The 13,297-nt window shown below is 42.8% G+C and overlaps 1 protein-coding gene and 1 long non-coding RNA gene across 10 annotated transcripts in view; one reads left to right on the plus strand and one right to left on the minus strand.

Annotated features, from left to right (window-relative positions):
• LOC117026186 (uncharacterized) overlaps nt 1-1,030 on the plus strand; it is a 34,562-nt gene extending 33,532 nt beyond the window's left edge. The window contains exon 3 of the long non-coding RNA XR_004423715.1: nt 503-1,030. This is a non-coding gene — a long non-coding RNA (uncharacterized LOC117026186). The remainder of the gene's footprint in view (nt 1-502) is intronic.
• Nucleotides 1-13,297, minus strand: part of RAPGEF4 (Rap guanine nucleotide exchange factor 4) — a 278,945-nt gene that overhangs the window by 15,467 nt on the left and 250,181 nt on the right. For all 9 annotated transcript variants that reach the window (XM_033112741.1, XM_033112745.1, XM_033112742.1 and 6 more), the window contains 5 exons: nt 8,282-8,407; nt 7,683-7,861; nt 4,648-4,738; nt 1,037-1,087; nt 191-278 (listed from right to left, as the gene is read on the minus strand). In XM_033112741.1, the coding sequence (XP_032968632.1) occupies nt 191-278; nt 1,037-1,087; nt 4,648-4,738; nt 7,683-7,861; nt 8,282-8,407 (535 nt within the window). The remainder of the gene's footprint in view (nt 1-190; nt 279-1,036; nt 1,088-4,647; nt 4,739-7,682; nt 7,862-8,281; nt 8,408-13,297) is intronic.

The following is a 13,297-nucleotide window of genomic DNA, read 5'->3' on the forward strand; positions in this document are numbered from 1 at the left end:
CTCTTCCAGGAATCTTCCCAACCCTCTGAGAAGTCAGGGCTGAGAGGAGATGATGGAGAAGGTGGAAGGATGGGTTCATTCTTCCCAACGAGACAGATCTGAGTAGGCTCTTGTTCGTTCCCCCCCCACCAGCCACACACACACAGTCACACTCATCACTGGCGCAATCTGCGCATTTCCTTACATTTACCTTTAATGAGCAAAGGCATAAAGGGGATGAGAGGAGGCTCCAACTTAGCTACTGTCAGCCTGTAGGCCCTGTGGTTCCTTGAAGGATCCTTCAGAGAAACAGAGAGAATGATTCACACTTAACGACACATACAGCACCCCCCGTGACCCCCTAACACACCCAAGCCTGTCATCCCACCCCCAGGGCGTTTGGAATCAAGTGTAGCCACAAAAGAAAGGTAGGACTTAGTTAAACAAATTGATCTGTGTTTGAAAACAACTTCGCGTGTGACATGGAAATAATTTTCTTTTTGTTTCTTTTCTCTTTTGAAAGGGAGATTTGCAAATAGGGATGGAGCCGTGAGACGCCTTTGACGGCAAATAGGAAAGGTGCACAACAAGCCCTACCCACGGGAGTCGAGAGTCGGATCACCCTCCTCCTGCCCCGCACAGCCAGTCTCAACTTGCCCTACCTGAAACCATCCCATCGCTCCTGCCCAGTCTCACTCACTGCTTCCTGTCTGTGAACACCTCCCAGCCAGTGCGGAAAAATAATTTTGGCAAGCCAAGAAAAATGCAGCTTCCAATCCATAGCCAACCCGTGATAGATGGAAAAGAATCTATTACGCTGCTTTTCTTAGTTACACAAATTGACCTTATGTGGGACATAAGTCCTCTTTAAGTTAGTTCCTGAGGGTGCCATTCATTAGTCAGACATGCTTGTTTTAGCAGCACTAAAACGGGATCATAAACTTCTTAAAGTCATACAAGGACAGATAAAATTTCTGAAATGAGAACTTCAATTCAGCTCATCAGAAATTGGATTAATGCAGACAGTGAACAGAATAAAAGAGCCACTGTCACTTACCATTAAACTTTCAAACTCCGCATAGAACTTCTTGAACTTGCTTGGAAGTTTCTGTTAATGAAATGAAAATGCCACACTCGTATGTCAGATTCAATATCTAGATAGGTATCATGTGTGACCATTTCTAGGGGAAATGTATTTCTTTTGGCTCTTTCTCAAACATCTCTAGGACAGGCCAGACTGTAATCTGTCTTGTCATTTGAGGACAATCTTTGGAATATAGAGGACTCACCTTTTAAAAGTCTTAACGTAGTTGAACCCAAAGTAACTATGGATTCTTTGGTCTTACTGCTTTTATAATGTGTTCTGAAATGGATTATTCCTAAGAAGACTATACTGCCAGATTACAAATGTTTTGGAACCACCTTAAACTTTCTGATTCCCACAACAAGGAATGTAGCTCAGAGAATATTAGAATTAAGTTTTAGAAATTTCATATTTCAAACCTTCTTCTCCCTTATAATGCAAGCTGCACGAGAAAAGGGATTTTTATCAGTTTTGTTTATTGCTTTATCCTTAGTACCTAAAAGAGTGTCAGGTATATAGTGGGTGTTCAATTCATATTTATTTGAATGGATTCAACTTGTGTTTTCTAGGTGGAAACAATTAAGTCTCACAGTTTAAGTGACACACCCAGCGTCACACAGCTGATGACGGTCACAGTCTGTCATCCACATCACCTGCCTCCTTTCCTACTGCCTCTCCTTATGTGCTCTATGCTTTTCTACACAAGCATTTCTCCCACATGATTTCTCTGCCCTGCTATAAAACAAAAAATTGATAGTTCCATCAATTTAGTAATTGTGTTTATATTTTGGCACACGATTCAACACCACTGACTGTACCCATGTATCTATACCAATAGGTCACTATCGAGACATCTTTCAATCTACGGTTCTCCCTTTGCTTAGGTCCTAAGCGTTTAGTAACGTTGAACTTCTCTCTTCAGACGGGGCTGCTCCAAGACAGAGCAGCGTGATACGGTTCCCATCCTGACGGCGTCCCGCGCCTCCGAGATCCCTAGCTCAGCCCGGCTTCGCACAGTGAAGTCCGGTCAACAGCTGCTTCACCCATCAGGCCTCTGCCACCCACAGAAAAGCTCCCCCCTTTTTGTCCCTCAGATCTGAATCACTTTAAATATTCCCATGTCAACACTGTAAAATATCTTATTGTGTTTATAGGAAGCCAAACTTATTTTCCTAGCACCTATTTTCAAGTTAGGCTTCAGGGAAATCCAACGTCCTTGCTTGGAGGGAATGTTTAAAGGGGTGAAAACTCGGATGGGCATCAAGAGAGGCAAGGATCTAATCCCACACGGAGTATCCACATCACCATGTTAGGTGATAACTTTCCATGAACATAGACTATTTTGAAAATTAGGAGTGAATCACAGTTTTGGTTAGATCTGTCTCTTTCTTGACTTAGCTGGCTTTTGGGTCAAAAGCAAGTGGGTCTACTGTAATAAAAAGAAAATGTTGTGGGTCCCAATACTATTATCTATCCACACCCCATGCTTCCAGAGTGCTGGTTCTCAAATGGGGGCAAATTTGCACCCCCCTACCCCCCGGAGACATTTGATAATATCTGCAGACATATTTTGTTGTCACAACTGGGGTGGGATGAGGTGACAGGGGCTGCTGGTACACGGTGGGTAGAGCCCACGGATGCTGCTAAGTACCCATAATGCACAGGACAGTCCCCACCACAAAGAATTATCGTGTCCAAAATGTCAACACTGCCAATACTGCTGGGAGTCAGAACCCGAGCCAGGTTATTATTCCCATTTGCTCTATCTCAGATTGGTCTTTCCCTTTTATTTTGATCCATTTTCACGGACAGTGTCACGTGATTCTATAGTTCCTGGAGGTGAGGCACTATTTCCTGCACCGTTCATGCAGCCATCATGGTTCTCACTGGAGTTGAAGCGAAGCCCTTGGGAGGTACTCAGCAAGTACAGGTAGATAAACGAAAATCAAAGATCTTATGAATGAAAGCTATACCTCCCGAATGATATAATTATATTTCACCTTTAAAAATGAAGGCTTACAAATGATTAAAGCTTAATCTTTTATCGGCAACATGCTGTGATGTCACCAGAAGCTCACAGAATGATGGATGCTTTTCTATTCCACGTGAGACTGAAGGATTGGCCAGTGAACTCTTTCCCTTTGCTGACTGTACCCCACCCCCACGCAGTCTCAATTTTTCTCTTTAGACCAGGAGAGGGGACTCCAATAGTGTTTCCCACATGCTATAGCCTTAATTTTGGGCTGCTGTCATGTGGTACCTACACTGGGCCTTCCTGGACCCTTATGAGGCTTCATACTTCTTTGATTGTCCCAGCCAACTCATTTGGACTCTGTGCGTGGGTGTGGGGGGGAACGGGGCGCGGATCAGAAGCTGGAAACAGGTTGCAGAAAGCAGACTATCTGAGAGGACACCCTAGGTCTCCAGAGATTCCAAGAGCTGTGGGCTACAAGACAGGTGAGCCTGTACTATGGCTTCAGTGCTCAGATTTACTGGCAGCACTAACTCTGTCCTTTTAGTAGATGGAAGATGATACAGCTGCAGGGCACACGGGCCTCACCACTTCCCTCATCCCTATATTCAGGGGATGAGCTGCTGTGTGCTGTATCTGCCTAGAATTTTAAGAGAAAAACCAAGACAGAAAGACTTGGGGACCTGTCCTATAAACTATGTTTCCGTTGAAGGAAACAGTTCCAGCAGGGAAGTGGCGGAAGAACATGTTAAACAGAAAACACTTAGAGATGCAAACAGCTGCCTTGGAGTGCCATTGCAAATTAAGTCTCTGTTATCTACTTCTTGCCCTCTTTTTGTGTTCCACTTACACATACTTTTTTATTTTTAGTAAGAGTCTATTTTGGTGTGTATGTTCTATTAGAGGTTAGTATTTCTTTGACTATATACCACATGTAAGCGGTTAGGCACACTTTTAGTACTTAGCTAATGAAAGATGAAGATGTTCTCCAGCACTAATGACTGACTATTAACAAACTATTAATCATATTTGTTACAGAAATTCACAAGACACCTGCATAACTTTTGCCTCAAACGGAATATTAGCCAACTGCTATTCCTCCATACACAGAGAAGTCTGCCAGGAGATTAAGAGATACTTAGTACTTGGCTGGGCCAAACAGTTGCCCTGCTGGCTTATTCTCCCAGGAGCAAAATGACTACTTGGATAAAAATGGATCTTCCATCCTTCCTTAATTATAGATAAAGCTCATTGCAAAAGCAATAAGCAGACATTCCAGAGAACAATGGAATCAATGAGCAAAACCTTTGAAGGCATCCAAGCAATGTTGTTGATCCACGGTATACCTAGGAGCTAGACTTGTTATTATTTACAATGCGTAGACCAAGAAGCTGAGGCTCCCTCCTTCCCTCATATAACAAAAGGACAATGCTTTTTTAAATTCACACTCTGAGGCAACTAGGAAAAGGAGACAGGTCACCTCCCTCAAGGTGTCCCACCTTTTCCATTGTTACACTCGTGTGAGTGATATTTCTATACAAAACACTCACCGGTGAGTCTGTGTTTTTATTCTTAAGGCAAAAGTCACAGCTGGATCTCAGCCGAAGCTTACCTCCCACGTTAGTGCCAAGCGGCTCACAGCAACATTACTTAGTCCCATGACGATGGCAAAGAAGGAATTCAGATTTTTGTACTCCTTACAGCTGAAACACAAGAGGCACATGTTTGAGTAAAACGCCACTTTTGAGTGAGATTAAAAAACATTAGATTTCTATTTTCTGATAGTCATTAATATTCGTCAGGACTCCTTTATAGGAACGGGCAATGACAGATTTAATGCACTGTGTAAGTTCCACTTGGGTGACCACGTTCTGCTGTTTGATTTCTCACTGTAATTTGAGAAAGGTGATGGTTTGGGCCAGCTAAATCCAGGTTTTGAGAACGAATTGAAAGATATCTACCCCAGGGATTGTTATTATGACCCCCCAAAGCTTGTTAAACGCCTTGTTGGGCCTGGAGGGAAACCTCTCATGGGAAGGGAAGAGAGAAAGCAAAATGTCCTTGAAGACATCCAGATTTTAGCCTGACGCTGGGGTACCTCCTCTAGCAGCTTGAGAGGGAACTATGGAAATCATACCGCTGCAGCCACCATGACTTCTACCTGCCATGCAAATACTTCTAATCTGTTGAAAAATAACAATTGACAGGTCATGATCCCTTTGGGCTCAAGGAGTTTTAAAGTGAGAAAAAAAATCTAAGCAGCTGATCAAAAAATCCCCCACAAAAACCCTTATTTTCTCTGTGTTTCACTGATGTTTTCAAAGCTGATCGTTTTGAATCTGTACTTATGCCACTACTAGCTTTTATAAATATATATTTGGGAATAATAATACTGTGGAACAAGACCAAAGATTCTTATTAGAACGGCAATATTTAGCCGAGGTACTTGGATTAATGAGAGAGAGAGAGAGAGAGAGAGAGAGAGAGAGAGAGAGAGAGAGAGAGAGAGAGAGAGAGAATACCCAACTTCATACGAGTTCCTTGAAAAGGGAAAGAATCATTTTGCAACAAGCGCAAATCCTTTACCCCAAATCAATGTGGTTATGTAAGATGACTATATCATAATTAAATCCTGTTTGGATTAACATTTTTGTAAAAGGCTAATTAAATTATTGTATTTGCTGCCTGTGTTTTCCTTGCAAAGGTAGCAATGAGTAATTCTTGAATGGTTTATGCAGAAATGGGAAAACAGATTTCTGAGAAGCTATAGTGTATCTGATCCCACCCATGAGAAAGCAAGCGAGGCCTCTCCTGTTTGAGGACAGTGACTCTCAGAACAGGGGCTCAAGGCAATTTCAGAGACACCCCCAGGGCTGAAGGCAGGGGGTATGATCATTACCCATGTTTGCCTTTGTCCTGTCTTTGTGATCTCAAAAGAAAACATGCAGGACCGCAGACCTGCCTTTGTGGTCACTGCTCCATGTTACCAGCTAACTTTATCACCCTAAGTAAGTCACGACATTTCTCTGTGCCTCAGTGTCTTCATCTGTAAAAGGGGACAATAACACTTGGACCTCCAACTTCACAAAGTTCTGGGCAAGTCAAAGAGCTTAAAGAGAATATGTTGAAGTTTTCTGAAAATACCACACAAAGCATGCTACTGCCACTAGGTTTAGATCTCATTTTTATAGTCCTTGGTTTATGAAAGTCTACAACCTTCTCCAGCTGGGCTGTGCAAACAGCGCCACTATAGGACAGCACGGCTTAATAATGGCTGAATAATATAAACCAATTAATACTGAAACCCAATCCACCTACACATTCACATAACCAGAAGGAAGAGAGATTAAGAAAGGCAAAAACATTTTTTTAAATTCCAGTTTCTGAAAGCCTCTCCTATGTTGCCTCTGTAAATAACAGGATTAGGCCCACGAGGTTTTCTGATCTCTCATGTTTGTGTGCAGATTGCCTCTCTCATCCCCTTGTTGTATTTGGCACTGCCAGGCTGAGGTGAAGAGAGAATGTGCTCCTTATAATGGGAAAGCACATATTGTCACAGTTTCCATAATCATCGCCTTCTAAATATGTGAAGGCATTTGTTCCTTGCAAGGAGACTCTTCAGGCTCCTAGGGGAAGTGGCTATACTCAACCAGAAATTCCTAAGCAACATTTTACCAAATCTTTCTTCAAAAGGGCAGCTTTTCCAAATGAAGAGATACCCACATTTGAATCCAAAGGATTTGGATACCGTGTGGAACCCTAAAATTTTTGGCAAAGTAACGCAAAGCATTTGGCAAGCCTACAGGTATAAAATGTCAGCAGCATTTACTTCTTTGTTTAGGTCTGGAAATCAGACTCTGTATGTGATCTAAACTATTTGGCTCAAGAAAATTGCCTAGTTGAGGTCACTTGCGTTCCCCATCTTCCTGTGCTCGAGCTCCCTGCATTTAGAAAGGAAAGAAGTCTCCCAGCCACGGCCGCATTTAGCCATTTATTTTTAGCAGTGTAGTGATATCAAAAACACGGATGTAAACAGGAGGTTGTCAGGCATATCTAAGTAGCAGGAGAAGATTAAATTCATGTCAGGGAGAAATCTAACTGGTCCCTGCAGTAAATAAATTGTTTCCCATGAAGTTCTGTTAAACAGAATATGTATAAGATGCTTGCTTTTTCTGATGTTTATGGAAATGATTTTCCTGTACCAGGCTAGCTTGCCTTTACGCATATTACTGATTTTATTCTGGCTGAGTTGGATATGTGCCCACTGCCCTCTACTGGCGAGAACGTGTCATGTTGGCTATCGACTTGAAGAGCCTCTTAGAACTTTCTGCAACAGAACTTTGCTGAAGGACCCTTTATGCCGAAGGAGACACAAAGTCTGAGGAGTTCAGAACAAAAAGAAGTCACGATTTTGACTTCAGCATCAGTGCTGTAAGATGGCAATTTATATACTGATGCCATATATTACAAGTGGTAGAATTGACATAATTCATCTTTTCCAAGAGTTTGGTTATTCTTAAGCCCCTGTGGTTGGTCCTTGTGCACAAGGAAGATTCTATGTCTTGCTTTTCTTTGTAAGGGGTTGTCTGAGAACAAAATGAAAATGCAGCTCAAACCCCTTTCTTTTCCCAAGCTAATGATACTTACTGGGCTGCTATCTTAATAAATTTTTTTAAGAGCTGAACACGCTTGCTGGGCTGGGAACAAAGGCAAATCTCAGTGACAACCCAAAACTGAATTTCATTAAATCTCCTCAGGAACAAATCCAAGTTTGCTGTGGTCTTTTTAAAATTATGCCTTCCAAATGTGTGATAGATTAGCTCCAGCTAGAAAAGAAAAGGAAAACAATTTCACTTCCTTGTTTTTCAATCAAACCACCAGCAAGCCTTCTTTATTTTCGTCACGACAAATTGACATGGGTCAGCAAAGGTGAACGCAATCGCTGACCAGGAGTCGACTTACCCTACAGATGTGAAGGGCTTCAATGAGGCTTGTTAAACACATAACGATAAACTAGGTGCCGTTGGCTAAATATGCTCAGGAAGATACAGCTTACTGTAAATCATCGAGATTTTTCTTTAACACTCAAAGACTGTGACAAGCTTTGTTAATACACTCAGTATTTAAAAAATGATCATGTGGCTTCCATATTGCAGCGCGTACTGACATTTGCAGTTGAGCAACGCAAGCAGGCTTCATCCAAAATCGCTGTGGTACCTACTAATGCTCTCAATCAAGCAGCTTACCTCATGCACGCAGTTGAAGAGTTCCCAATCATAAATTGTCATCTGGTATGCTAAATCTTTCGAGCTCATCAGTTCAAAAGTTCCCACTGTTCCAACAGTTGGGCCTTCCTGTTCTGGCAAGGGAGTCTATGAATAATCATGCAAAAATATATCAGAATCTCAAAAGAGACAAGTACTTAATGCTGAATGCTTTAAGGAGTAGCTGAGGGGAAAGGATTCTGGAAAGGCTCAGGAATATGTTGCAACTTTGATTTTACCCAGAGGAGAAACATGCCTTTCCTCTAAATGAGCTCACTTGCTTCGGTGCCATCTTTGTAGCCATCATCGTCACTAGAATCAATTCCACTGACGGAAAAACGTGACCGTGACAAATAAGATTCAGAGGAGAGTGACCTGTGGAGGTTGTCTTCTGCTTGGGTCTGGAAGTTCCCTGGAATCAAGTCCTTTTCCCTGGTAAAGATGTCAGAAGTTCTTGGAGACTTTTTTCCTCTTATTTCCCAGTGAAGCTGTTCTAAAGCAGGTACCGGCATGGCAGTTGTGGACATTTAGTCACAGTGCTAATTACTACTTACTACTACTGCAGCGGCTAGTGACGGAGGTAAAGTGGCTGCTATCTTATAACACATTGCCTGGGATTACTAGGTGACAGAAGACTCTGTCTACTGAGATTACATGTGATGTCTGGTTCTTCCACTCTCCGGGAGATGTTGTGCTGAGGATGATATTTACAAAGTCATGGTGTTTTGGCCCAGGCATTGGAAAACCAAACTCTGCTACTCTCTGGAAGACCCTCAGTCAGAACTTTCCATCCAATGTACTTATTTTATTTTATTTATGAGAAATGATTTATAGCGCTTTCCTTAGTAAGATGAATGATTTGCATACATTGGAAACTTATGTATAAAATATTAATACCTATGGATCTATAATATCTGTACAAAGTGATGAAAGTCACATGAATTGAATGAGAATTTCCCTAATATCATGCATATCCCATTTGGATATTCAATGTTTAGGTTGGGAGTACTAATATTGTGCAAGTTCTATCATCATCATTACAATCGTCACTCTCAACTGTCATGTTCTATAAATGCCCACTGCATTCTAAAGAAATGACACGTTCAGAATGTAGGTGGTCCCTGTATTTGAATGTTTACAGTCTGAGAGGAGCCCTGACCACCAAGTACCACGCTGCACATCGCTGAAGTCAGCTGCTAGCATTCGTTTGAATGTATAAAGGGACAGACAGAGGCATCAACTCATATCTGACTCCCGGATACACAGATAAACAGGTGTGAGAATATGAATGGGCTTTTGGAGAGTCAGTGGGTATTTGGAATGAATGTATGGCCTGAAGAGTTCCTCGGAGAAAGAAGCTGGGCTTTAAAAGATGAAGCAGACAAGCTCTGGGTGGGTTAGAACAGCAAGGATTTCCCTGAGCATCCAGGACCGTCCGTTGTAGCTTGAAAGACGGCAAGAGAAGCATGAAAGTGGGGAAGCTGTCATGAGACTTGCTTGGCAGGAATAGACAGCTCAGGGGAACCAAATGGACAGCTTGACCAGCTTTTAGAAAGCCTTTGAGTACTGGGTAAGGAATTGGGGTTTTGTAATAGACCAGGTTAGTGCCCACTTTAAAGAGCAATGGCACTAAATCTATACTGCACTCTAAGTACAGACTGGGATTGATTCCCTACTCTCCTGAGTGTCTGTTTCCAGCTGTGGTAAGATGGGGTCGCAGTACCTAGTACCTAGGCTTCTTAAGAGGATTGAACGCTAATAATTTAAGTGTACACATAAGCATAGGCCCTCGCACAGAGGAGTTCCCTATCCTCCCCTCCCCCTAAATGAGTTCCCTTTCTAGCAATGCAAAGGAACAGGAGCATGTGATCAGTACGACACCTGGGTGTATGAAAAAAATACTGTTGTTTCTGATTCACTCTAGGCAGGGACAGAGAGCAGGGATAAAATCAATGATGCCAAAGTTTTGAGACTTGGGAACCTACCTGAAGCTGATGGGATAGCTTATGGAAGCCAATAAGGAGAAGGGTTACCAGCAGGATAGGTCTTAGATAGAAAAGCTGGGAAAGTTTTTAAATGCTACATCTGAGGACCCCTCTCCGGCTCAGACTGGCTCTCCACATTCTCACTTCCTTCTTGCAGCTGCTACTGTGAACAAAGCCCTCTAGCCTTCTGTGGAACCTCCCTCCCACTCTATCCCGCGGGTTTGCTCTCCCCTCAGCCTGCCTAGCTGCCTATCTTTTTTCCTTGAGGCCTGAGGGCCTTTCAGCGAGGGGAGAAATTAACCCAACAACTGCAGGAATGATGCTAATATTCAGAAATACTTAAAATTATTTTACTTGTGGTTGCTTGTCTCTCATTCCTGCATCCCTTCTACGAGACTAACAGAAAGCCCTACTGAACCTCTGCTTTTTTGAGTGGGCAGAGCTCACCAAGTCTCTTCCCTCCTTGGCAAAGGGCAGGCTGACCCATTTCCTCTAGGAACCTCTGAAGAGGCAAACTGAGCAGCCACGGGTGCTCCTCCGTCTGAGGTGGGAAGCATACATCTGACCCAGGGCACCACAGAGGAATCTCCTTGGGCCATTTTCTCATAGATAGCCCTGTGGAAACTTCCTACAGATGAGGCACAGCAGAGCTTATACAGAGTCTGCACTGCACAGACAGATCAGAAAACTGCCCACATACAGGCACAGAACCCCCATAGACTCTCTGTTCTTTTTGGGGAGCTGATTTCTTTGTGAAGCTTGGATGGTGGCGATCGGGAGGAAAGCACTATTACACTCCCATTTTCCAGATGAGGAAACTAAGACATAAAAAAGACGTGCTGAATGTCAGTGACAAAGAGATGGTTAAAGTAAGCTGCTGCCCCGGTGTCCTTCTTTCCTCGTGTTCCCACAACACTGTGATAATTTCTGTGTGACACTAGCTCTGCAATAGCGTTTGTCACATTGGATTCTCATTACACTCCGGTGTCCCTTACTACACTTTGAGGTCCTCAAGGCACAGAGATCATCTGCAAGACCATCCCAGAGCCGGAACCAACCACAATGCCTGGAACGATGTAGTAGGCACCAAATAAAAGTTGAAGGAACCAATGAACGAATAAAAGTAGCACCAAATCACAGTACAATGGGATTTTGTTGAAATTCGCTCTGTACAAACATTTATGCCAAGAGCATTTAAAGCTCCAGAACCCAAGCCCTTAACCAACGAGGATAAATTGCTGACACGAATTCTAAACAACACAATTTAGCACCACAATTTGTTCTGTTCCAGGCTGTTTGTGTTAGCCTCGTTTCCCTAACTCAACCGTAATTGTCGTAAGGGACGCCAGTCTAGTGTCACACAGAAGCCTAGCACAGCACTGAGCACAAAGCAGACACTTCATAAATAAGTGCCGATGGATCAACATTCTCTACTGCAGAGTCATCCTGTGTGTGACTCTTCCTAGAAGGACTGTCCTCAAAGAAATCTTTAGAAAGCTGGAAAAGGAGCTCCATGTCTACAGTTTTGTGAGGCAGGTGTGGTTCGACCACTCCTTAGTATGACGACATAACTCACAGCCCAGTGAACAGCAGAACACTGATAGGGAAGAAGTTAAACAAGCTCATGTAAATTCCTTTCAATTGCTCAGGCCTTAAAAAGGAAGACTGGCAAGGACGAAGAACTTGTAAGGCTGCAAGATGATGTGCAAATAAACAGAGGCTTAGAAAGTTAGTGTCTGCCCCTCAGGGAGCTGGAGACAGGCCACACTCTCCATCTATACACCACAGTATCGCACACTGTGGCCAAAACCAGCTGGCAGGAGAAGCCTGAGTACCATGTGGCAAACACATCACGTAGCACCTTCAATCGGGCTGCACGAAATGTGCTTTTGATGGCTTTCATTTCCACGAGAGAGTAGCAAGACATTTATGACATTTATGACATTTATGACATTGTTTATTCCCTAAACCCCCAATGCTGGGAAATAGTTATTTTTTAGAAAGCAGTGGCTGTTGATGCCTAAAAAATATATGAAAAGTACAGTGAGCAGACTTAGATCTTACAGCACTGATGGTTGAGGAAGGGCAGGGGTGCTTGTAGGCCATGATGGGTGAGAGTAGTAAGAGAACTAATCCTGCATTTGCTAAGGTCCGCTCCAGGTGAATTCAAGATATTGCAAAAATCCAATTCATCGTGCTAGAGTGCACAAAATGGCTCTCCCCAAACTGGAAAATCAGAATTATGATGATGCTAAAACAAGCTCTGAAAGTCCAAGGAGAGGAATCTTGATTTACGTATCATGTCTACTTTGATAAAACTAGAACATACTCATGCAGCACGTAAGCAGTTAAACTCTCCCCACAAGATGCAATGCAGTTCACCTCCATCTCCTGTGTTGCATTTTTCTTAGTGAAGAAGCCCTGTGTGTCCAAAGAGGAAAAAAACAAGTTCTCTATTTTCTGAACTGGCCCCGCAGGCTTTCTAAGATACTTTAATAGCTCCTTACTTCTGTGCCTAATTTTTATAGGATAAATAGAAATGAACCCTACCACCTGCATAAAAGAGAGTAGGCTACTCAATCATTAGCTTGGGCTGATTAATCCTTTCTTCACAGAGAGCTCTGTGTGGCTGGGAACAAGCATTTTGGAGACTTAGGGAAGACTGCTGGCTCCTGGTATTTCCTACACAAGACAGAACGCTTTCAGGGAACAGCATTTGTCATAGACTGGAGAGATGCTTTGCCATAGCACATTTCTACATCCCCCTAAGGAGTATGATAAATGAGAATATCTGGTCCTAAAATGATTTCTATTCTGGTCTAAGTTTTCAGATTTTTAATGTTAACATTTGAACTGGGGACGTTTCAAGGAGGTGAATTCCAACAAAGAGTTCTGAAAGCTGAATTATGCCCCAGTAATAGTGCTACTTGGCTAATTCCACAAAAGAAAATCTAAAGCTCAGAGCATCTCAAATGAACACCTGAGGCTTACCTAATAGACCGCAGAAAAGGAA

This window comes from Rhinolophus ferrumequinum, chromosome 8 (genome assembly GCF_004115265.2).
Source record: "Rhinolophus ferrumequinum isolate MPI-CBG mRhiFer1 chromosome 8, mRhiFer1_v1.p, whole genome shotgun sequence".
Taxonomy (NCBI): Eukaryota; Metazoa; Chordata; class Mammalia; order Chiroptera; family Rhinolophidae; genus Rhinolophus; species Rhinolophus ferrumequinum.